At 36.1% G+C, this 26984-nt stretch overlaps 1 protein-coding gene across 4 annotated transcripts in view; it reads left to right on the top strand.

The window, feature by feature from the left end:
- The window catches only part of AKAP6 (A-kinase anchoring protein 6), a 272762-nt gene that overhangs the window by 76317 nt on the left and 169461 nt on the right, over positions 1 to 26984 (top strand). For all 4 annotated transcript variants that reach the window (XM_042047594.1, XM_042047595.1, XM_042047593.1 and 1 more), the window contains exons 3-4: positions 8794 to 9045; positions 14112 to 15893. In XM_042047594.1, the coding sequence (XP_041903528.1) occupies positions 8794 to 9045; positions 14112 to 15893 (2034 nt within the window). The remainder of the gene's footprint in view (positions 1 to 8793; positions 9046 to 14111; positions 15894 to 26984) is intronic.

The following is a 26984-nucleotide window of genomic DNA, read 5'->3' on the forward strand; positions in this document are numbered from 1 at the left end:
CCTTTCCCTTTCCCTTTCCCTTTCCCTTTCCCTTTCCCTTTCCCTTTCCCTTTCCTTTCCTTTTTTTCTAACACCACTTTATACATTCTAACCCTGACTCTTGCAACACAGTAAGTAATATCCAGAATGGAACAAGTCTCCTAGTATGCTGGGTAGGTGGTAGCTGTTTCAGACTACAGGAAGTGCCTCCAGATGCTCTAAGCGCTTTGTAATTGTTGCTAACACATTGGGAGTTCTACAAGGGCTTTCCAGCTGACTTGAATATTTGTTGTTCAAGAGAGAGGGAAGGAAGGTCACAAACATCAAGCAGCATGCAAGATAGACTCTACGGTTTCTTTTCCATGTTTCTAAATCAAGCAAAAAAATCTCAGTAATCCCCATAAGATTTCATTGATTAAATGTTAGCTTTTGGTCTTTTCCAACCAAAATGATTCTATGATTCATTGAACAACATAAAAGGGAACCAATAAAGTGAAGTCTGGTAATAAAGAACAAGACAGTTTCTGTCCTTTTTGCTGTCCTAAATAATGACTGATGGAATATAACTTAAAAAACATGTCACAGAAGCTCTCAAAGGCTTAGCTGCAATGATATAAACAGCCACTTATCTTGAAAACTTCCTATCATGCTATCAAGTTTCATATAGAAGACCTGGCACAGATGGTAGTTCTTCACTTCTGACTCTTCCTATCTCATTTGAGATGAGAGTCTCACCATCCTTTATTAAATTCTGTTATAGTCACTGAGCTTCAGTCAAAGAGAGTGAATGAGGTTAGCATTCTTTGGCTTTAGCAAGTCAAAATATTTCGATTAAAATTTTTCTGTTATGTTCTGCATGTCTATGCAGAAGGCCTGAATTTTTGTCCTGTGTGAACTTGAAGTTCCTTTTATTTATTTATTTATCCTGATATCTTATGTTTCAGTAGTTCATTGCTGCCCAAAATACTTTGTGCTATTTATGTAGGGATACATTTTGTTTGTAATTTAAAACTTCATTATTTCAAGAATGAGACTTTTTTTCCAAGAAATTTTTCTCTTTTACCTAAACTCTTCTCTTAAGAGCAGCTGTTCTCAAAGACCCTAATTACATATATTGAATTTAATGAAAACCAGAGTCTTTCTAAAGAGGTCTATAAACTGAAAAAATATTTTAAGATAGATTTTAAGATATTTTCTTGTAGAAACAACAAAGACAGATTGGCTCACCAGAAAATAGAGCTCAGACAATGAAGCACTGGAGAAATCTTAAACAATTATAGAAACTTTCTTATTCTATGCCAAGATTAATTCCAAATATTCTTCAAACTAAAAATGAGGAGAGAACAAGAGTGGGACACATTCAAAGCTGAGCTGTCAGGGTAATAGTTTGTCAGCATAGCTGTTTGAAATTCAATGTTTTCAAAAGGATAACCAGTTTTGCTGGAAAATTATTGAGCTATTAGTACAATAGCATTGAATTCTGCTATTTATTTCATATAGGAGATAAAATTATAGAAGTTATGATTGAATAATAGGAGCAGTCTTCTTTCTGTTTCTTCGTCTAGCTGACATGATTTTTTGTCACATTAAGTTTTTGTATGTCTTGCATGAAATGGTAGTAGGGGTTTCCTCATAGCCATTGAACTACTCTCTACAATGAGGTCAGAAACTACCTAGTCCTGGCTAGGCTAGCAAGAACTGGTTGGCTTAGCTACTGCAAAGTATATATGTTCACTGTGAGTAAAATGTACTTCCATTTCGTCCTCCATTTTTATTTGTGTGTGGTTATTTGAAATAGTTAGAAATGCTTCTAAATTACACTTAGTATATATGTATATAGAAAGCAAGAAAGTGCTGGGTAAAGAAAGTAAAAAAAGTAAGAATCAAAGGTGGGTATCAAGAGAATTGGAAAATATGTTCTACGTTCTTCTATTACGGTATAAAATGTAGAGTTATGTAAAGAGAACTATAAGGTATTTGAAGGATGTTTTAATAAGTGGTCTCTCTTCCATTTCAGACATGAATAGATATTCCACTTAGAGATATGAATGTATAATACATGATGAGTGTGCTTAGTATAAAGCTACCTCATAATTTTTTCTCATTTCTTTGTGGTCTTAAATAATCAGTGTAATTTAGAAATATATATATAATTACCATTATCCAATGAACAGGCATTTGAAAAATGCATTTTTTTCCCAAACTTACCTCTACTACCACTTGCTTGACTAGGTTTTCATAAGAGTTTGGTATTTTTCTTCTATTGTCAGAAGTAGTTAGAAACAAAACCTGCTACTCAATTGCACAGTTCAGTACTATTTATCTTCTTGCATGAACTGTTCTAGAGTACCTGTGCAATGATGTCTTCCAGAGTGTAGTGCAAATCCAGGCTTCAGTCAGCACAAACGTAACATTTTATATCAATTTTAATTATTTTAAAATTTTCAAAGTTAGCCCTAGATAAAAATCAGTTTGCTTTAACATGCTTAAAGTAAGATAAATGAAAATTTGTACAGTTATGCATGGAAGGAATGTTGTACAGTGATAACTTTATTGGAAGATTCCAATTGTGGGCTTGGGGATACAAGAACATATCTTTTATTCTGAGTCTTTCAAAGGGTTTTTAGGTTGTAGCTGTAGGCAGATTGCACAGTAGACCCAGTGGAAGTTCAGGAATATGAAAACAATATTTAGTTGCAGAGGTTGCATCTCTTCCCACAGCAACTTATTTGCTATATTCACCTTGCATTTGCAGTTTCTTACACAAATGCAATTCATGCACTAACTTTACCGTTGTCAGGAATATCCCAGAAGTGGCTAGCCCAGACTTGTTTACACAACACTCTTTCACACTGATGTCCCTCATTTTACTGCCTTAACTTCTCCTGTGCCTCTCCAGTTCCACCCCAGGCCTTAGAGTGGTTTTGTGCATCAGCTATCTGAAGCTTCCTGGGTGAACAAAATGCTTACTTTAATTATGAGTCTGGCCTGTGGTGAATGCTGTGTTCAGAAAGACTTTTTCCATTAAATTACTGATTAAATTTAGTAGGGGAAATAAACATTTGAAAGCAGTCTCTCTTCCCTGCGGCCATTCCCTCCTACAGAAAAGGTACAGGCTGGACTAGGTTTGTGAGACACTGCAGCTGGTCCTGGCAAGTGAGCTGGAATAACTTCCACCAGCAACTGCCCTGTTTCTGGACAAAAGGATCCTTTTGCATGTTCCCAGTATGTTTGATCCTTTGGCCCCAGCAATGGTCCATATGGCAAAACAAATGCAAATTGCTGGAATCCCAAGACAGGAGTTTCACCATTAACATTTCAGGCATTTTTCCTCAGCCTGAAGTGCTTAGCATGTGATGTCATATTTTCCTTTCTTCTTGCTCATTTTCCTTGTAGATAGATAGTCAACCAACGTACTTGCACAACAACCAAACAAGTAAAACACATTGCATAAACAACTAATATATTATTCCAGAGCAAATCTGTGTTTGTTACAATCACATAAAAACCATTACTATTTTAGCAGCTGTGTCAAAGAACTGATGATTTGACATCTCTTTCACATTATTTCTAAGTACAGGGATATAAGAATGTAACTCATCAATTCCTGAGATAACAAAACACAGTAGAAACATGCCTATTTAGAGTTCACTAAACTGAATATTTGTTTTCAAAACTTTTTTGAGAATTTTTCAATATTTGTACAATAGAAAGTGGATCATCTTAGATCCCCTTACTGGAATTTTGCAATAATTAGAATTTTGCTCACTTAAAATAATGAGAGTAACTTAATCAAAATAAAAGCCAACCTGAAAAAGAGAATAATGTGCAGAAAATGATGGAGCAGAAGGCAGGGCCAGTGATCTCAGAACCCTCTTGGTAGCTGCTTTCGTTTGCATTCTTCACCCAGTAAAATGCATTCATTTCTCTTAGTCACTGAATGCCACAGCTGTACCAGCTACATTACTTTAGTACTTCAAACACTTTTTGACTAGATGGTAACTCAAAGCCAGTCCGGGTCTTTCCCTTGCAGTTGATTTTGCTTATTCAAAGTCTGGATTTTTCACATATGGTTATTTTGTTTGACTTAATTGTTTACTTTAAAATAGCTGCAAAAAATTTTGTGTAGAATTTGCTCTTAAGGTTTCACCAATAATAGAAGAGAACAGTTTTATCCTTATTATAACACTGAATGTACAGCAGGTAGGGATGAAAAAATGAGAAACGAACTCTTTGAGAAGTCAGAGTGCATTTTAAAAGAAAAACACCATTCTAAAAGATGCATAAGCATAAAAGAGTAGTGCAGAGAATTAGTTTAATGTATAATTTTCAAGTTCAATTAAAGTAACAAATCTAAAAATTCTCTGGCATATATTCTAAATTTTTTTTCTAAAGAGAAGAATTTGTACATTCTGATTGGAATATTTGTCTTCTGAGGAATTAAAAAGCACTTAAAAGGAAAGACCAAATAGATAGACATTTTCTTAAATCATAGATTATGTTTGCATGTACAGCAGTTGTAAGATGCAGTAGCAACTGTTTTTCCTGCAGAAGTTTCACTGCAAGATCAAAGAACAAAATCTCCAGTACAGCTTCTCTGTCACTGATACTAACTCAAAAGCAACATATTGCAACCTTTCATCTTTCAGTAGTTTCATGTACATCTTAACACAATTTCTTGAAGACCAGACAGAAAATATTTTTAAAAGTCAACATCAAAGCTGTTTTCATTGACTCTTGTGGGTTTGTTTATGCACTTTTCTTCATCCACTGCAGGGTTTGCAGTTCGGGCTATTTTAGTTGACGGTGGGGGGGCTATGTGCAGGCTGATGGATTCAACAGCTGCAAATTACAGGATCAGCTGTCTGGAAGACTGAGTGAAGTGGGCAGTTGGCAGCCAAATGGGGTACAACCTCTGTAGCCTGAGAAATTCCAGTCAGTGCTACAGGAAAGCCCATGAGAGGATGACAAAATCTTTACCTTAATACCACAATGAAAATATGTAAAAATAAAAATGCCTAGCTGACATGTGAGATTAATGATCATAAAAATTGTTTTGGAAATGGTGCTTTCTAAAAATCAGATGATAATATCTTATGAAACTATATACTGTTAGAATGGGGAAGATTTTGCACACTTATATGTATAGGCTTTCTATTACTATCAATGACCTGGACCTATGCTTATTTACAAATAGATGCCAACAGATTATTACTTAAAAGTGCATGATTTATTTTATCTACCCACCAATTCTGGTAAGAGCAACTGGCACTCATGACAGCATTTAGCTACTATCTTGTGATACTGCTGATCTTTATAAATAAACACAAAGTGTAAAAAGGCACAAAACAGTGTTCTGCTGGTTTTGCTCTATCTAACACTGTCATCTACAAGCAGCTAGGAAGGATGAGAACAAAACCATATTGTACCAGGTCTTGATACTGAGCCTCAGTAAAATTGTGAAATAACATAACATAACATAACATAACATAACATAACATAACATAACATTTTTGTGCACTATTTGAACTGCATTATTACAGAAAATTATTAAATTAAAAGCTGCGCTAGGTGCAATTATTTAATTTTACTGAATTATATGTAAATCTAGACATCAGGTACAGTAGTAAGAAAAAGTTTTACTAGAAAATGTCCAGCGGATTTAACATTATATTGTTTCCTCTTGAGACACTGGTTTGTGCCAGGCGAGTGTAGAGAAAAGGTACAAGTAAATAGGATGCAGCTTTATTAGTGCCATTCCTCTGAACACTAATCAGAATTAACTTACATGGCAAAACTTAGCATTTCTTTGTAATTATTTTCTCCTGAAGTCTAGCATTAACCTTTACAATGACAGTTATTAATGACAGTTATTCTGTCATTGGCACAGCCTTCACCTTCACACCATCATATGACAGTTAAAATCAAATAAAGGGGGTATCAATAGGAGCCTAAATTATTTTTTTACAAGCTTTATTTAAGCCACCCATTATGCCTATAACCTAAATCCTTTAAGAGCTGGTACTTAGTCTTTTACTGACATGGTAGTCTTATATGATAAGATCAGGGAATGTGACCTTGGATGTGACCAAGTTTGGGCTTAAGTTCTCTCCATGTTACTGAAGCAGTAAGAAGCTGATATTTACCTTGTTAGTACATAAAGCACTTGGCTGTTGCTGTGTGCCACAGTAGTCTGTAAGCAAATAGGCTTTGCTTTTTGAGGAAAATGAGCAACTTCTAGCAAGCCATGCAAAAATTAACAGTGTATGTTTCTGAATATCTGCTTCTTTCAAACCCCTAGTGGTGCTGGGATTTGCATTTCAGTATAAAGTTGGTTTGTTGTGGAAATTTTGTCTACTTCAGAAATTTGAGGTGCTTTGGTAGTTAGCATAATGGGACATCAAGAGAAAACTTATTTGAAGTGTGGGTCTGAATTCTTGATTCATAGTATTATCTAGATTCACTAACCAATATTTTCAATACATTATCAAACAGTTGTCAGAAGACAATTGTCAGAAGACTTGTTCATTGATAGTTCTTTCTTCTTATGGCTTTGTTTTCAACCACTCTGAGAATTCATACGGTAGTTGAATTCAGCATGTAACTGTATGTATGAAGCTGGAATATATCAAAAACTTGTTTTGGAGTCTGGCATATCTTTAAGCTCGTTCACATAGAAAGTCTAAATGAAGTATATTAAGTATTTTTCTATAGATTGTGTCTAATTTACAAAATTACAGTTAAAGGACACAATCTATTTTTTAATCACTGAAATTAAAATTAATTAATTAATTAATTAATTCCTCTATTATGGCCAAGAGGAAAAGACATTAACAATCTTGGAGAAGTGAATACAAGTTCAGTTATACTAATTAATTGGAAATATTCTTTGAAACAACATAGAATTTCAGCTATGCTTTTCAGTCATGTGTCAGTTGTAGTTGGCTAAAAGGATAATATTAACTATTTCCAAAGCTCAGAGAGTTCTAGCTCTGTGTGTCTGTAGCATGAGATGAGCATGCTAATCTGGTAACTAGAGTGTCCACTTGCTCACCCTGAAGCGTGTGGATATTGGAAGCCCTGAGCACTAGCAGCACTACGTCTTGGCAGGTGTACTTGCAAGTACAGATGCTGCTTGTTACAGCAAGGCGACTGAGGACACAGGGGAAGAGATACTGCCTTTCTCTCAAGGCAGATACAATGATCTGCTCATTGAAACTCCAAAGTTTTGTGTTCATCTGGCATTTCTGAGAACTGCTCCTGCAGAGGACTTGATGTAACTGTCAGTGTTTCATTAAAATGAGTAACTACCAATAGCACCTGATGACAGCTAATATTGTACTATCTATTGTACAAAAATATTTAATATTATCTAGAGATATGATTTTGGTTTAATATGTTACATATGTGCAATTAAATATTCAATACTTCGTCTTTACTTTCATACTGAATGTGCCAAATCTGAACTTAAAGAAATTACTGTATTGTATTATCAATTTAGAAATAATCAGGTTTACTAATTTTCCTGTTATGCTATTGCCATACAAAACCCCAAGAGTATAACCAGAGACACAAAATTTCATTGTAATTTTCTGATAGAATTGTTTCAATAGGAAATTTGAAATGCAAAATTATGATTATTCTCACTTTTACTTGTATCTATATCTATATCTATCTATCTATATCTATCTATCTATATTTATAAATGAGATTTCTGAAGGTTTGAATTAAATTAATTTTTTTTTTTTTTAAGAAATAGGTTTTGGATTTAAATATGCTATTAAGTCACCTTAATCTTAGTCACTTCAAGTCACTGCCAGAGACGTAAGAGAAAAAATTTTAGGGTTCAGTGCCAATTTTTTTCAGTGTTTTAATCACATTTCCTTACTTGTATATAACATGCATTTTACACATTGTTTTCACGGAATTGTTATAGAGTGTTGTTTGCTAAATAGCATATGCCTAAATGTTCTTTATTATGGTGACTTGCCCTTTCACAAAGAAAATGAAGAGTAGACTGAGATTATTTTACTCTGCATGCAGCACAACCATAGTAATCTGTAATTAATTTTAAATTTGGAGGATACCATCCCATCAAAAGTTTAGCTTTATAACCTGGTAATCCATATTTTCTTTCTCCTTTCTCAACACAGCTGTTCACAGCATTTTTGTTTTCCCTCTTTCTCCTTTTCCACCCATCTTCTGCTCAGTTTTGTCCCCAGAGCAAGACTATATAAAAATCAGCACCCTGTCACCATCACAGTCAGCAGTGGGTAGCAGAAATAGCTTATTCCCATTGAGTCTATCCCAGAATTTTGTCCTTCTTGGTTATAGAGGTTAGATTTGAATTCTGTCCAAATGAATTTTTTTGATGATGGCACAGACCAGATTCTTTGTATTTTAACTAGTGTGTGTGTGTGTGTGTGTGTGTATGTGTGTGTGTGTGTGGAGCAGAGAGGGAGACAGCTCCTGGAAATCTTACCACTTTCATTCCTATTGCTGTCTTCTAGGATGTCACTTTATGGTGTTAGTTTTCTGCTTCTGATTCATGTGATCTTGTTGTGCCATCCTTCTTTATTGTATGCTGTCTCTGCACTTACTGAGCAGTACTGCCAAACAGGACAGCTGCTGGTTCAGTTGCTGTAGCATTGCCATGAATAAAAAAAGAGAAAAAATCTGTATGTATTAATTACAGTATATTTCCTCTATGAAAAATATTTATTCTGCATTTAATTAAAAGTACATGAAAAATAGATCTGATCCATGAAAGGACCATGCCCATACCTAAATATCTACTTTATTTTTCCATTACAGGATATTTGTGAAGATATATCTGATCACGTTGAACAAATTCATGCTCTGCTAGAGACTGAGTTTTCCCTGAAGCTTCTGTCTTATTCTGTCAATGTGATAGTTGATATCCATACAGTGCAACTACTCTGGCACCAGCTACGTGTTTCTGTCCTGGTTCTGAGAGAGCGTATTCTCCAGGGACTACAAGACGCCAATGGAAACTACACCAGGCAGACTGATATTCTGCAAGCATTTTCTGAAGAGACTAAGGAGGTACAGTAACTAAATCCAATTAAAGGAATTTCATCTGTGTTCAAAGCAGCTCGTCCCTCTTGCACATTTAAAATTGCTAGGATGACAATTTTAAGGATGACTTATTTCTAGATATTTTGCTAAATTTGTTTTAAATTATTATTTTTTTTAATCTTCAGCTGATACCTGTTCTTGTTGAACCAAATTAGTGCAAACTAAGATCAACTTTCAGAAATGTTATGCTAGTGGCTAGCAATGTTTTCTCTTGATTGAGATATTTTTCAGGAAGGATTTGAAAGACTTACAGAGGTGCATCTGTTCCGAGATGTTCATCTGGTCACTCAGGTATTTAAGGTTTATAGCCAATTCAAAAGTTAATTTCAGTGTGCAGTGGTTTCTTCAGTGAAATTTAGACACTTCCTGCCTGCACACAGAAGTCTGAACCTTAAAAAATATTTCCAGAACTTTCCAGCCTAGGTCAACATTCCTTTATAGCAAGAGGATTGTCTTTGAGTGGCAATTCTGCACTATGTCTTTACACAGTCACACATTTTGTCTGAGAAACAATGATGAAAGAATCATACATTGTTTACTCTGAGAGTATGCCAGATTCACACACATGTAAATGGTTTGTGAACCTGGGTTCATTTAACTAAAATGCCTTATCCTTTGAATTTATCGTTACCAAATTAACTTATCATTACCAAATTAACAGAAGAACTGGCCTAATTTTTTAAACTTAAAGAAGATGGACATTTTTAATAGTTAGGGTAATTAATGGTTAATAGACAGCATGTGGAGGATTTTTCATTTGATGGTCCGAAGATTAAGATAAAATGCTTTTATGATTAGATGCAATTACAGAAAGAGAACTCTAGATCAATGCAGTGAATTCTGTGACCTGTGTTACAGAGGAAGTCAGAAGTCCCCTAGACATGTCCTGAATTTCATAACACTCAAGTTCAAAGAGAATGTGAATATTTCTCTGCTCCATGTTGGGTTTTATATTTGTCTTTGGCACAACAAAGTGGGTGGTCCAGAAATCAATGCCCAGAGATGCCCAGGCCCACCTTCCACACCCCCTCTTCCTGATGTGTACATACCTGGCTGCTTCAGATTCAGTTTCTGCTTTGCACTTTTTGGTAAACTTCTGGCATGTCTGAAGGAAATCTACTCTTGTCTTAATATTCAGATTTGTGATTTAGTGGGAAGTCATTATTTTATGACAAGGCCATGGTAATTTCAAGACATAAAGAAGGTGCATATTCAGATACTAAGGAACAGGAAATGTTCCATCTGGATCTGATTACAACTGCTATAAAAACATCCTTGCTATAGAGAGAAGGACTAACTGGGGAAGGAAAGATTATTTTTCAGTGTGGAAAACACATGTGTTCAGGTAGGCTTACATGGTAATATAAAAGACAAAATATACTGACATCATTCTTTTTATCCACCCCAATTAAAACATAAATAATATTTGATAAATTTAATGGCTAGCAATAGCAGGGACACAAAGTTGATAACACGTTTCTGCCCTATTGCTTGAATAGGTTTGGGAAAATTGCTCTGCAGTTTCTAACCTTGAGGAATTCAAGCTTTTTATGAGGTATTATGATAGTGGCTTTAGTTGATGACTATAAAAAATAAAATAGAATGTAGGGGCAATTGTATCTACTCCTACAATTGTATCTTTTTGGTGTTTCTCCCCCATCCTTTCCCAGACATGACTACATTGTAAGACTAGTAAGTGCCTCATGATACAAATATTTTCATTTAGGTATTTTCATGCATAGGTGAATAGTGAGTCTGTTTGAGAAAATCTAGAAACCTTTGCCCACACAACTATTCCCTGGAGAAACATCCTCCCAATTTTCAGTACCCCTTTGGGATTATGAACCAGGAATGCCAGTTTATTTTCTCTCCTAAGACTGAGAACTCCTCTGGTTTGCAATTAAAAGAAGGAAGATTTCACACAGTAATGAATTCTATTTTGAAATTCACTAGTATAGGACACTTAGAAGTGCAAATAAGTTTAAAAAAATGTGAATAAGCAAAGATTAGAGGAATTGTAACCTCCAGATGAGGAAATCCCTGTGCTGCTCCCTATGGTTCGTAGAATCTGGGAGTGAGGGTAAAAAAGTGTGTAGAAGGCCCATGTATATATTCCCATGTCTTAGAGCTCAGCTAGCAGAAAATGTTTTGAACTGATGCAGAAACATGATACTGGGCCAGATGGAAATTTGATTTGAACAAATTTCACATGCTATGCTTTTCTGTAGTTCATGAACCTATAATTTCACAAAATATTTAGCTCATTCCTTAAGTCCAGTGTTCTGCATGATGCCGAAGAGCAGCTTTGGCAGCCGACATTAACCAAGGAGTTCCCTAGAAGAAGCGAAGTGCCAAGGTTTCTTTGGTGTTCAGTGAGACTGTTTGATCATGTTAATATTCACTGTCAGTTCATAGAATGCACAGTCAGTCACAGCCCCACCTGGGCTGTATTTACACTGTAGCTGTAACACCCATAAATATGCACAAGCTGTCCTCAGCATAATGGACAGGAATAACCCTGGCAGACTAGCTACCAAAATCCACGAGTGTACAGCACAGGCTGCACTGCCTGGCTTAGGTACCCAGCTCACCACTGGGCAGGCAGTAAGTGTGCTTTAGGCTGGCCCAGCAGTGCCACACCCAACAGGATGCAGCAGGAAAGGGCACACAAAGTTTTATGGCTTGGAGGAAATAGAGGCAACTGTGATGCAAGCTGTCTGCTATGACAGAGGTGCAAAATTAAGAAAATAATTGTTTTAATAAAAAAAAACTTTGAAAAGTTAAGATTTTGAAGGACCATTTCTCCTTCAGGACTTAACCAGAGATAGTTAAGAAGGAAAGAAAAATAAGTTCTGTGCAGACTGAGTTTTATGCCAGAATTGAGAAACCAGGAAAAAAGAAAAGGATCAGGCTTTGGTAAAATACAGCAAATTCCTGTGTTCTTAAACAGAAATATCTTACACACTGAATAAGTTCATCTGAAAAAGTAAAAAAAAGGGCTGAATTTTACTGCTTTAAATATAAATACAAGAAGTATTGGAAACAGCCTAGAGACCTTTAAAGGAAGCATTACCACATGAAAAGGGAAAAAAAAATTAACTAGGGCTTTTCTATTGGTAGTTGTACAAATAATTAATTTTTTTTCTGAGATAAAAACAATGAAAACATGGTAATATTGGCATTAAATAAAACTCATCTGAAGCACATATTTCAGAGGCTGCTTGGAAAATGACAAAGCAAGATGGTTTAATACATATGATTGTAAATTTTATTAAAGTTAATAAACACATTTTTAAGAGATGAAGGAATGGAGCTCATTATTCAGAAAATATAAAGGCCTTTAGGGCCTTGGAAAGGGTTTTGATTTATATATATGGCTTTACCATTTCTAATAATTTCCTGAGATTAGAAGGACAATGCAGTTGTAATAGCGGTCATTGTTTAGCCACCATTTCCCTTAAAAATGAAGCTCCAATATATAAATTTGACAGATTTATAGAAAATTCTCCTTTTAATTCTGAGCTGTTGATAGTGCCAAATTTGTGGCATGGGATCTACATCTGGATAGAATGTCTTAAATAAGAAATACATTCAGTATCCAAGACTATGGCTGATAAATACCCTTCTAGTAAATTTTTTCTATAAATATTTTTAGCTGGAGGATTTTTTTCTATTTTTACTTTGAGTAATGCAAGGGCGGGGGGGGGTGGATGGAGTACAGGGCTTGGATATTTTATGTTTTTATGTTTATGGGAATTGCCAAACAATAGCCTTCTTTATTGAGATGATTCCTGTTCAGGAAAAATCTGAGCAGTTTATTGTGAGATGGAGAGATTACTTGGTTATTGCACCTTCTTCAAGCATGATGCTAAAGGTCTTTCAACTATGGATTTGGGCAATGTATTGAGACAAGTTGTTCCAGAGAATAATTCAGACATAAACCTATTGTGGATACCCAGGAGTTTGCTTCAAAAAACTACTATGAGAACAAACCTGGAAAGAAAGACCAGTATACTGATTTAGGCATGTAAATTTAGAATCCTAGAACATGAATTTCTCCCCTTCATGACGTTTTTTTAAAGTAGTCTCTGTAAGCAAAAGTCCTGTATATATATTAGAAGATCTACTGAAAATATGCTTACACTCTATACTAAATATAATTTTGCCATGATTGTTATTTATCATGCAGTTTTTGGATCTGAATCTCATCAGATTTTTTTTACTGTCCTTCAAATAAGACCAAAATATTTATAAGCACTAATTTGACTTTGATCTTAAAATCTCATTTGCCACCTGAGATGGTCTCCTCTGGCTATGTCCATGTTTCTGAGATTGAAGGACTTCCATTGAGAAAAAATGGGAGGCTGGAGGCTTAGCATTCGTGGCTATAGTTTCTTTTCCTTGTGAAGTTCTTCATTTGTGCTCTAAATATCTGGCAAATAAATTTTCAGGTGATAATGCAAAAAAAAAATTGAAATGTAATTAGCAATCTCTATTTTACAATTATGGGAAAAAATGTCCATCATTGCTACATGATGCTTGGAAAAAACATTCTGCCAATCAACTGAAGGACTGTAGAGCAGCATGAATTTTTGAGAACTCAAGATTAACAAGGAGACTGGTACACTCAGCAGCCCCCAAGGTACTCTTCCTCCTGCTCGAGGTAGTTAACACAGAAAATACTTCAAGTCTGCTGTATGGAATTTCTGAGTTCCCGCCTACACAGTAAGTAAAACTGAAAACAGAATTAAATGAGGAAAATACCAATAAAAAAGTGAATTGCAGTTTTTAGACAACTTACTGCACCAGACTGAAATGAAGCATTTTTCAGCTTATTGCCATTTTTAATTCCCAAATACTTCAGAATGGTTAGCTCATCTACAGGGTACTGCAAAAAAAGGCAGGTCAGTGATGAATCCTTTTCTAGATCTTAGGCAGTGAAACACAGGAAGTATTTTTTGCTTAATTACTTTGTGTGTTCTGTATATGAAAAATAATTTTCTAAAAAAGTACCAATTCTTTTTGTATTTCAGGATCGCCTTGACTCTTTAACTGAAGTTGATGATTCTGGACAGTTAACCATCAAATGTTCTCAAAATTACTTGTCCCTGGATTGTGGTATTACTGCATTTGAACTATCTGACTACAGTCCTAGTGAGGATTTGCTTGGTGCTCTGGATGATATGACCTCCAGTCAAGGGAAGGCAAAATCATTTGAATCCTGGAACTGCAGTGAGATGGATAAGGAATTTCCAGGACTTATCAGAAGTGTGGGTTTACTTGCAGTAGCAACAGATTCCATTGCTCCCCAGTGTAATGAAACATTGAAGGAGAAAGAAAATCCTGTACCTCTTTCAGCAGAAGATGGAGAAGAAAGCAAAGACAAGAAAGCATCACATGACCTCTCACTAGTATCTCCTTCTGCAAATTCCTCTCTTTCTAAAGGTGATTACTCTGAAAATGGTGTTTTACCTACAGACAGCAAAGCAGTTTCTGTATCAAAGAATCCAGAATGCAATCTTCCACAGCACACTGGGGAAAAAATCAAACACTGTGAAAATTCAACACCTAAGAGGTCCATAAGAGACTGCTTTAACTATAATGAAGACTCCCCTACGCAGCCTACGTTGCCAAAAAGAGGTCTATTTCTGAAAGATGATGTGTTTAAAGATTATATGGAAGCCAATGGTCTAAAAAGGCAAATCTCTCAAATAGTTAAAAATGAAATGAGTAGAAGTACACCCTCATTGTTAGATCCACCAGACAGGTCCAAGCTTTGCCTGGCTTTACAGTCGCCCTATACTAACAGCCCATCTGCAGTTAGTCAGTCGTACGATTGCTTAAATACAATAAGTGATAAAAATCTTGAGTACACAATAAATAATCACTTTAAAGACAGTCCCATAATTCTAGGAAAGTCTACTTTCTACACTAGTAAAGAAAAATCAAAGCACAATAAGTCTCATGATTCTCCAGAGAAAGTGAAAACTGACAGAACACCTGGAAGTGTATGTAAAACAGCTCCATCAACACAAGGCAAGAAAAGAGGATGTTCTCTACAGAATGGGATTACTTCTCATAACTCTAAGTCTCTGGAGGAGACAGAAACAGATTCTTCTGCATCGTCAGATTCTTGTAACCAGAGAGATCCAAACGGGCAATCACAAGGTAAAGCTGAGCCCTTCAGTTCAGCAACGCATAGCCAAAAGAGTGCTTCTTCAGCTGGTTCTGAGCTTTCCAACTCATCCCCTCTTCTACTGAGAAGAAAGAAAAATAAAAGCTTATCCTCAACACCACATTATACTCAAAAAACCAGTAAGGACAGTAGTGAGGTGTGGTATGGATCTGATGAATATTTAGCACTTCCTTCACATCTCAAACAGACTGAAGTATTAGCTTTAAAACTAGAAAATTTGACCAAGTTGCTGCCCCAAAAGCCCAGAAGGGAAACCATTCAAAACATTGATGACTGGGAGCTGTCAGAAATGAACTCAGATTCAGAAATGTATCCAACATACCAGACAAAAAAGCACAAAAAAAGGGGCAGAATTTCACCAAGTTCTTCAAGTGATATAGTATCCTCCTTAGGTGACAGTATTGAATCTGGGCCTCTCAGTGATATTCTCTCTGATGAAGATCTTTGTATGCCTGCATCTTGCATTAAAAAATACATTGAAGAAAAGTCAGAAAGAACTGCTGCCACTCAGCTCACTGGGAATGAGACTTCTCCTTCAAATAAATCAGCTTTAATTCATCAACTGATGCAAGATATACAACATCAAGAGAATTATGAAACCATATGGGAAAAAATTGAGGTAAGGCAATAATCCTATATTCTTTTGCTGTGTTCTTGAGAAGCCTGTATGTGGAGATGGAGCTGCTGGCAGGGATAGGGTTGCTTTCTTGTTTTCTTTTAATGCTGAAAATAGTCTCATCCAGTGGCTGCTGGAAGTAGAGAACAGCAGCAGTTATTCTAATTATAATAGATTGAAGTTAACTTTAACTAACTCGACAGAATTTGCCTATAGTATTTTACTTACATCAATGCCTTTAAACTTGGTAAAACATTGTTTTACCAACACCACTTCTCTTTGCTGAGATTGGGTACATGACAAGTTATTTTTTGTAAGAAGGGAAAAATAAACATTAGAGAATCAGGGATCTTCATTGTATTTGAATGAAGCTATATTTAATATTGTCTACCTATTTTCTTCATTAAAAAGATTTGTTTTAGTCCAAGAATAGGAATTCCTTTCAAATTAAGTATAATAACAATATTTCTTTTTAATTACTTCTCTTCTCTTGCAGTGATTAGTTTCCCTCCTGTGTTGGTGGAACTAAGCAAAAAACTAAAAAACTTTTTTTATTTACTTAAATAATCATTCTTAAATAATAGCAATGTATTAGTGCAATATGCTAGAGCAATAATTACATACTATTCCATTAAACTTCAGATGAGATGGGATTTTGTTGAGAAGTTTTTGAGAAAAAAGATAAACTTTGGAAAACAAAGAGAATTTGAACGAATAATCAGATAAAGACCTAGCCATCTCACTAATATAATTCTTAGATTACATTTACAGCAAATGTTTGTTTCAGTTTTCTGATGCGTTTGTCTTCCAGGCCACTGTAGAGAGCTCTTCAACTCAGAGCATTTCATGGCCATCCTCAACAGCATTTAAGTTTTCAGAAAAGAAAGCTCCATCTCTATTAGATTTCAAAATGTTTTAAAATTCATAGCACATGCATTGGAGGGTGACATTGGCATCTAAATGCTAAATCTGATATCTGCAATATTATCAAGTTGTGTATGAGCTGAGGAAAAAAAAGGACTTGTTTTATGTGGCCAGAAAGTCCTTCTTACCAAGCATGATTTCTGTAACTTTTGAAGGCATGGGAAGTATTATGACTAGTAGGAAAATTGTTGAGCTAGAGAAGTTTGAGTATAAAGTCGGGGTAGAAAGATACGGAAAGTGAGATTTCTTCTTAAACAAATGAGGGTGCAGCAGCTGTCAGCTCTACAGAGCAGTGCTTAATGATGCAAGTTGTTCCTTCCATCTTCATGGGTGGGGTTCATCTTCCAGACTTTGATGAAAGAACTGTCTTTGTAAGTGCAAATTGTTTCTGTCTTTAAGTTTGTGTAGTGCTGAAAATTAGTCCATCTGAAGCTGGCAGATACAAGGCTCTTCATTCTGTGAAAGCAACAAAGCCCATCAAAGCTGCTTGTGAATACATAAGATGCTGTCTTTCAAATGACACTACAAGAGCCTGTTTAAGAATGGAATTGTTGAGTGTCTAGGGACCAGTGCCTTCCACTTGATGCTGACTTCTTTTGGCAAGAAACAGGTGGCAGAGAAACTTTTTGTATCATACTCTCAAATCATCATATTTATTTTTATCAAACTTTTAAAAAGGTAATTCTCTTTTGAGGGTCTATCTGTCTTTGTGTGATTCCTCGCAGCTGCAGTTCAGTCCTACCAGAATGGAGGAGTAAGAATCAGCTGTAACAACTGGCTGCAGCTGTAAACACTCTCTTCTTCTCCATACCCACCCTTTCCTCACCTCCTCTGTAGAGTGGATTGAGCTTGTGACAGCTGGTAAAAGTAGTTAGCTGTTCTGTGGCCAGAGTAAACCGTTCTAGGTAGTCACTCCAGGTGCTGCTCTTGTCCTTGAGGAACTTTACTGCTGCTGACACTGCTCCTTCTACAATTTCTCAGTGTTCCTGGTTGTGGTAAATGTTTGGAAAATGTTAATGTGGAGTTTGAAAATAATCTTATGAAGTATGTTTGGCTCATAGTAAAAGAAGACCTTTAAACAGAAAGAAGAGCAGATGCAAGGAGGACTGCTAGGAAAAGAGAGAGAGAGAGAGCTCAGTATCCCATGCACTCAAAAGCAGCACATAAGTAAGCTTCATATTTCACTAAATATGCTTCCTGAATAGTGAATAAAAATAATCAGGTGAAAATGTTTTAAATACTTAAGAAAAATTATGCTACTTTAAAGAAATATAAGTTTTTCCCAAGCTGCTTATTTACCCAAGTTTTTCTATTGTTGCTAGTTATTAAATCTTCTGCTTGTAAGACTAGTTAAAAACCAATTTGTCACTTTTTCAAAAGCTCTAACCAAGGTAAATCCTGCCTCAGTGACAGCATGATGCCTTGCTGAGATACTTTAATTTGACATAAGTAATAAGAAAAGAGAAAATTCCTCTCTTAGGTGATGCTATGAAATATTGTGAACAAAAATGAACCTAAGTAAAAATACTGTACCTGTGTCACGATTAAGTTCTTTCTTTTTCTATATCTCCTGTTTCATAATTCCCTAAGACAAGAATCAAAAATGTGCCATTGCTTTTTTCAATTATTTTAAATTGGCAATTGCATTAATTCTGTTATCCAAGAAGATGTATCCCACTCGAAAAGGAGTTTCTTAATTTCACGAATACATGTCTTAGCAATAATTCAATACTGCTTTTGCTAGAAGCAGTTTTGTGCTGAAGAAGTCAGATCTGAAAGGTGAACTTCATTTTAAGTACAGAAGAAGCACGCTTATTCCCATTTGTAATCCAGTTACACTGGTGTAGATGTCTAGCATGATGTATTTTATTTATTAAGATTGTAAACAAAACTAAAATAACTTAGTCTTTCATTTTGGGATCACGACACCTTAGAAAAAACTGGCAGCCTCAAAATCATTGAAAGTCATGTTTTAGCTCGGTAATAGGAATAAAAAGGAAATTTTGGTATTTTATTATGATTATTATGGGAATAAATTTGAATTTGTATAAATCTGGTGATATCTTGATAGAAAGCAATTTGTTGAACATATGCTAAAGTACTTATTGGAAATTTTATTAATTTCTTAGTTATAGGAATGATAGTCATGGGCAGAAACTGATAAATTGTTATTTTTCGTACTTGCAGATTTTGCAGATCTCCCTGCATGGGCATTATCGTCCTGTTAATCTTCCTGTCTGTCTACAGATAGAATTCTGCTCAACTGCCCCATTTGCTGCTACATAGGGCCAGTTTTTTCCTTTGCAATATATATTGCATAATCTTGTCATATTTTGTCTTGCACTGCAGGTAACCCTTTGGCACATGCTTCTTGTATCCTTAGTAATGGGCACCTTCACTCTGGGGTGCAAAACAATTTATGTGGCTGTTCCTTTTGTGTTTCAGAAATTACTTTTTGGAGTGAAATGTGAAAATGAGTGATCCCAAATTATGAAAGTTCCTCTCACTGTTTTAGTTCAGCTTTTAGGAGCTACCCCAAATGAATTTTTAGAATGCAGATTAAGCTCTATATTTCTTGTTACACTAGCTGAAAAGGGAACAGATATAACAGCAGCATTCTCACAGATAACGCCAATAGAGTTCTTCACTATAAGAATTTGGCTGATTGCCACTTCTCACATGTAATACTAGGATGACAGGGTATCGGTTTCAGAATGCTTCAAGGTTTGCTTTCTGAAAGAAAGCTAAGTTTTCCTTAAAATCATATTAATAATTGGGTTTTTTCCCCCTTTTTTATGTGCAAACGGAAAAATTTGGAGCAGAAAATGATCTCAGACTGACCTAATGGCAATGCATTTTCAATCATTTTATGTGAATAAAATACAATAACAATAAAGTAACCTTGTTCAGGTAGTTTTATCTCTTTCTCTAGAAACGGATACTAGATTGACTATACTGATATCCTTGTGCTGTAATCTGTGGTCATTGATAATTCCATCTACTTGTTTTTTTTGAGGACACTATCACAAAGGTTAAAAATGTAACCATTTGCAAGAGATGTGTTTGTTTTGTAGGCTTCAGGGTTAATCGTATGGAGGAAATTGCTGATTTTTTTTGTTGTTGTTACATAGGTTTATAGCTTATTTTATCACAGGCTCCATTTCTGCAAAAGGCCGCTGAATTTCCTCTGCAAGAAGAAATTTGATATCTATTGATCCCATATTTTCAGTTCATCACATTTCATAAATTTGCCCTGAACTCCACTGGCTCTATATTTTGTTTGGGTAGGCCAGTCAGACTTGGTTACCCACCTTCTTGATGTGATAAGGAGATAAAATAATGCTGCTCTACAAGTTTTTCAGCTGTCAGTTACAGCATGCCCCAGGGATCCTACAGCAAAGACATGGATAAAAATTTTACTGCTTTCCAGGACCCTGGCAGGCAACCCCTCACCCTTCTGCAACCATTTATCCCAGCTGAACCTAGGATGCCCTAGTAGGTCAGAGATCCAAGACCCCTGTTTTAAATTGGAGTCATGGGAATAACTTTCTTGTTAAAAAGGAACTAAGGATCAGTGCAGCCTGCAGAGGAGACTGCAATATCATATCTAAACTTGTTACTGTGACAAATAGCAGGTCTGTTGGGATGGGAAAGATCTTCATTTTTAGAGAATAGTCAGAAAAAGTAACTAAATGATAAACTTCTGCAAGGGCTTAACGGACTTGTTAGAGCAAATTTGTGTTGGAGATGTGTCTGGAAGTCCATGTGAGTAGTGGAGAGCCAGTTTGCTAGAAAATAGTTGGAGAGCTGACACAAAGGGGAAATAATTTGATTTGATTGAAAGGGGACAGAGTTGCTTCTGGACAGAGAATGGACTGAAAACACACCAGTACAGCTAAGGTTGAAGCTGGATTGCTTTAGGAGAAGTTTACTTGTGTTTGGGGGTGATTTTCATCATTAGGGGGAAAAGCTTGCACAGAGGTCAAATGCAGTTTGAGCTGTGGAGCTACGGTAGTGAAAAACTAATAGGAACTGATAACTCTGATGAAGCTTGGTAACAAAGAAAAACATGGAACCGAAATCAGCGATGTCAGAACAGGTGTAAAAATCAAACATAATCAACAGGGCACAGAACTGGCTTTTTTGGATTACCAGAGAAAGGATTTTTAAAGTGTTGTAGTGCTCCCCTTACCCCTCTTACTTTCAATAACTTAGTGCTTCTAATATTTGCTCTCTTAAAATAAGTGGATTTCTTCATTTTCCTAACAGTGTGCTTGCCAAAATCTGTTCATTTCTGAATCTTACTTACACTGCTTCATACAATTTAGATTGAAATACTGCTTTGGTTGATGACCAGTTTATAAAAAAACCAGTAAGTGAAAGAGGTATCAGATCCAGAAATTCCTTGGCAGCTCTGCAGTTTTCTCAGCAGTCTTGCTGCTTGGTCCAGCATAATTGAAAATGTCATTTCACATTTTGTACTGAGACACAAGTTTGTGCTTTGCTGTTTTGAGTCTGATGATACTCCCTTGCTTCAAAAGCCCATGCCTCAGCTTTCAAGCTGGTCAAACCATTATTAAGCAATAACATAGCATACATATGGAACTCTCACTTTCAGGCAGACAAATAGAGCTTTACTAGAAAATTATATTGAAATACAGTGAGCCCTCTGTTCCTCCAAAACAGTTCCTAACAGTTTGCTTGAATTTTAAACAGCTCCTCCAAGTACATTCACTTTTCTTTGGCATTTGCTTTACCAGAAATAGTTTGAGCAAGTTTGTAATCAGCAATTTTTGCAAAAAGTGGCAACTTCCATCTAAGCTGTGCAAATTCTGAATTATTACATCTCTAACTGACTGCAGGAATTATGCTTGCTTAATGAAACACATCTATTGTGAAGCATATGCTTGTTCAGAATGGTTTGAGTTTCCAATGTAAAGACCTCAGAATGATTTGGTAGTGAGTAGTTTTAGATCAGGGATTTTTTATATTCAGGATTTGGCAAGTCATTCCAAATAATTTGTGGTGGGGGGAAAGGACGGGAGGGGAAGACAGAGGAAGAGAAAGAAATAGAAAGAAATCTGCTCCCAAATAATTTTAGTAGCAATGATTTGAGGGTACGTCTTTACTAGTATTAAGAACTGGTGGTAGGGGATATGCCTACATCCAATGTTTGGCTCACATCTGATGTGAGACCTTTGGCTGCAAAAAGTCTCATAATTCTGTCCTTTTGTGTACATAGTTAGATGCCACAGGGCATTTAAGCTACAAACAGCTTAAATGAACCAAGGAGCGGCTGCTTTTGCATAAATGTTTCTGTGATCCATCCACTTCCATTCTTATGCAGTCACTCAGATCAGCTTTACGTGACCATTGGCTTTATGACCTAGAGTCATGTCTTAATCATCTGTACCACAGCCTAGACACAGGCTGGAACCAGAGCCATCCATGTTATTTTTTTATAACTGGAAATTTCTTGATATTGCTAGAGGATCTCTGGATCTCTGCTAACAGGCTAAGGGGTGTAAAAGACTTGAAGGTGGAGAGAGGGAACAGTAAGACCACAAGAGGTGGACTTGCTCTCATTGTAGCTAAGGATAGGCAGGAAGGTGCACAGTGGATGCCAGGTAATTTACCTGGATAGCCAACAGAGGCTCCAGGTTCAACAGGGATGCAGCTGTTTTTGGACAACGAATCACTGGTGACTTCAGGGTGATCTTATGATATACCTGTTTGTATTAGTGTGGAGACACTCTATTGTCTGTATGTTTGGTGCATTCAGTTTTCCCCTGAAGGTAGAGAAAGACACTCAGAAACCACTGAAGTAGGTTTGGGAGCTTTCAGAACACAGATAGAGTCAAATTGCTATTGGGAATTTACCTCAGTGTGAGTGTGGTGGTTTAAGAAGAATCTTCTGTTATTTAGGACTGAATCATCTGTAACTGCTGTCTTATAGGTGCAGGTGCTGGGGAGAAGTTTGGTTCATTATGAAGAGTTTGAGATAACTTCAGCTCTGTCCTGTTAATTACTTACTGTATTGATCTTATGGCTCCTTGAAGTGCCTCCATTATTAAACAGAAAACTATTACATTTGAAATTATGGCTACTAATATTCCCTTAAATATGGTAAATACAAAGGGATGAGAGAGAATGCTCACTGCTTTTTACATTCATAGGGGTATGCCTTTCACAATGTTTTAAGGTCTAGCTGTTCTGTTACATAATATACTTAGTCTCTGGGCTACTCATGTTTTATGTATCTTCTGTGAGGAAGTACAGGATATTCCAGAAAGATACAGTATACCAAAGTCACCATGCTCTATTCTAAATATTTAATTTTTTAAATAATACATTGCTACTAATTTCCACCTAAATCAAATTCCAGTCTATCTACTGTTAACACATCATTGCCTTAAAATGTGTACATGCTAGAGATGAGTCACAGGAAGACAAATGAGCAAGGGTCTTGAGAGGATTAACCTGAGAGGAAAGATCAAATCCACTTATATAAGATTATTGCATAACTTCTCAAAGTCTCTTTATATCTTTTTCATCTTGTGTGTCTTTATATATTTTGACAGCAACTACTTTTCTTTCCTTCATCCTTTCCAGTATCTTATGATCAGGAATGAACCATTAAATCATGTTGACTCTCAAATCACAGTTGTCATCATTAGGCATCAGAGTGAATATAATTTATGGTAAATATGGTCAGGAAACTGTCTCTCAGAGGCTTGTTTCAGACTGTCTGTCTGCTTATGCAGGTTTTCTTTATTTATTTTGAAAGTAACCAAAAAGGCAAAACCCCTATTTTCTTGCCTTTGCTTCAGGATTTGGAGCAGAGATGATAAACCTCACAAACAGCTGAGACATCCTTCGTGTATCAAACTGGAGTTGTATCTGAATTTTCCTAAATTGTTAGTAATGACTTATTTTGATCACTGACTCACGTTCAGGTCAAGTAAGGTTTTCCCAAGCGAGAGCCAAATTTGCTTCTGGTTTCCTTTGGCCAGTGTTTGGAGTCTTTCCAGGCTGACACTGGAGAACCACCAAGCAGACAGATTTTTGGTAGCAGACAGTGTAGACGTTCAAGTCACAGTAACTTAATATTACTAAGTCCTTTTTCTCTGCTGATGCCAGCATGTGACTACAAGAATGTTTCCTCAGTGAGCTAAGACCAAAGACACACAGGGTAATTTAAAATCATCTGCTGCACCAGTAGGTGCAAGAGAACTATAGCACCTAACCTAAAAATATCTCAAGTAAGTCCAAACTAGGGTCATGTATTGTAGTGCAAATCTCTTACAGCTTTGTAGAGGTAGAGAAAACCAGGAAAAAAATATAGTGAATGTGTTAAAACCAGCAAAGCTTCTGCAATTAAAAATAAAGAACACAAAAGGAAACAAGACCTGAGATTGTTTTTTAATTTTGTTCTGTAAATATATCAAAATCTGGGGATAAAAAATGGTCAGAATTAGGGCCTAAAGAGGGTGTAAAGGAAGGCCCCCTAGAGACCGCTAAAAAAAGAAGCTATCTAAAATGGAAAGTTGATGAATTAGGAAGCAAATGAAAAGCAGTTAATGGAGGAACTAATAGTGACAGGATTTCTTTGGAGACTGCAGGTGAACAGGAACCGAGTGCATAACAGGAGGCTAAATGAGGGAACTAGAGGAATAATAATGGAGTAAAGAGAAGAGGTGGTGAATCTTAATCTCTCCTCACTGTTGCCATATTTAGCAAAGAGTGGCAATCACCATTTCCCTATTTTTAAATTCAGAAATATTAACTGCAAAACAAGTTCATGGGTCAAAGAATTACAATATCTCTTGTGAGGTGACAGACTTAACCTCTTCTAACCAATTAGCCTTGAAAAATAGGAAATGCTGAATTAAACTTTCTGATTTTGAGGGGGGATGGTGGTCATTATATCTTAAGTCATGTCAGTGATGCAGCAGAGGTCAGTATATTTAGCACTTGCCCACAAGCAAACAGCATCTGTTCTATTTTAGTAAAAAGTGATTTTTTCCTTCCTTTTCGAAAACTTTCCGACATGGTGATATATTGCCCTCTTGAGGCTTTAACTGGTTACTGCAGTTGTTTTACAGCTATTTTATTTCCTTCTGAAATGAATGAGCTCCGCGCAACTTGACAAACTTGGTTGTTAGAAATTCGGACAATAAATAAATCATAAGCAAGAAAATTTCCCCCTTGTTAGTAGAATTTTGGCTCTAATGTAGTCTCCAATAACTTTTTTGCTATGTATTTTAGCTCAACAAATTTAATTTTGAAATAGAGAACTAGAGTTATATTATTTAAATAAACAGTGTGTGCCCTTTGTGACCATCAGGTCAAGAATATAGTGGCTTTCTTTCTTTTTCTATCACTTACTGGCTAACTTACTGAAAATTTTATGTAAAAATAATGAGCATAACTTTTATTCAAAAGGCACTGAAAATCCCATGGAGTTAATTTTGTGCTATGGTTTAAGGGTATAAAATGTGGCTAATTTCATTCTTTTATGTGATTTATTCTTTGTTTGGGAAAATGTAGCGTTTTGGAACTTCACAAAGCATTGTTTAATTGACATCATTCCACTCAGACTTCAGGCTACAGGAGCAACCATGGTATGTGTATATCATGTGTACCTTTCGAGGAATTAAATGCTTGGGGAATGAGGTTCATTTCTAGCAACTATGGGATCAAAGAGTAAAGAAATGTTGGGACCAGTTAGAGGAGGTGCCAGCATGGCTCAAACTGAGTGTTCTCCAGTGCCCACCACATGGCACAAGGTAGCAGCTGACCATCAGCTGGAAATAGCAGCTGCACAAGGGCGTCCTACCCCAGTCCACCCTCTGAAGCTCAAACACTCAGGGTATGCAAACCAAGGAATGATGGTCACCCATAACTGCTTATTTTTCAGAGCAGAATAAAGCTTTATATTAAGCCGTTACAAAGGCCATAATATGGAAAAAATTGTAAATGGAGATTAGTTTGTCTTTTGGATGCAGTTCATCTCATAATCAATACATACATTAGCTGTAGAAAAAATCTGAAAATAAATTATGTTGTCAACACAACATTTAAAATAATTACATGAAGAGGAAATGCAGTACTTCCAAATACCCTTACATCACTGTAAGTTGCTTCAACATCCACAGTTATATTGGCAGCACTTTTAGACAAAGCGCATCAGACTAAGTCCCAAATTTGCTGAAAATTAAGATCCCAATTAGAGACTTCCATTATCCTTAGAGTTTGGTTTAAAGTTGCTGAATAAGAAACATTTCAAATTGAAAGAAAGAGAACAGTGCTCATCAGGAGACTTGATTTTAGGTTTACCTGTAGAATAAGTAATAAATTTTTACTTATGAACAAGAGGTCCTGAACTAACTTCTACATTTTCTATTCCAGTTTAGAGTGCACAAAAAAAAAAAAAAAAAGGAATTTGGGACTGTGAAGTTGATGTGAATTTACTGCAGCTTTGTGCCACTATCCTTTATACAGTACATAACAGCTCATTTTGGTGTCTGGCATTTTTACCAAAGACAGGCCCCTCTCCTGTGCTGTTCTCATGGTCCCTTCTAAATCCAGACACTCCTTCCCGCTGCTGCTGCAGAAAAGTCCCCCTTTTCTGGGAATTACTGGCATCATCTTTCTTGGCTCAGGCAGATTTATTTGCTGTTCTTGTCCTTTTCTTGATACATCCTTGGCTACAAATTTCTGGAGACATTCTTGCTCCCTGGTTTACTGAGTGAAGCAGGAATACATAACCTAAAAACATTTACGTGTCTTAGCTGAACTCTAGATATGGTAAGTCTTTGACTTAGACAGGGTCACATGAAAGTATAAGCTAAAAAGGCTTTAGTTTGGTGTATTTGAGACTGTGATACATAAGTGAAGACTTATCCGGTATTAGAAGATGTTTTGGCATCTTTGTTTCCTGGCTGCTGCTTAGACCTCCTGAATTTTATATAGAAAAGAAATCACTCAGAAAAAAGTTAAGAGCAGTGAGAGTTTCTGTAAGACATGACCAATAAAAGACATTGCTCTTTGTAAATAAATATATTTTCAGAAATTATGTGTCAATCCTGGTAGTATGATGAACTTTGAAGACCAGACTTGTATGATCCTTCAGAAGTTTGTACATTACTCAGATCACTCAATATCATG

Source organism: Corvus kubaryi, unplaced genomic scaffold (genome assembly GCF_017639235.1).
Source record: "Corvus kubaryi isolate FWS band 111438036 unplaced genomic scaffold, C.kubaryi_AGA036_p1.0 66, whole genome shotgun sequence".
NCBI lineage: Eukaryota > Metazoa > Chordata > Aves > Passeriformes > Corvidae > Corvus > Corvus kubaryi.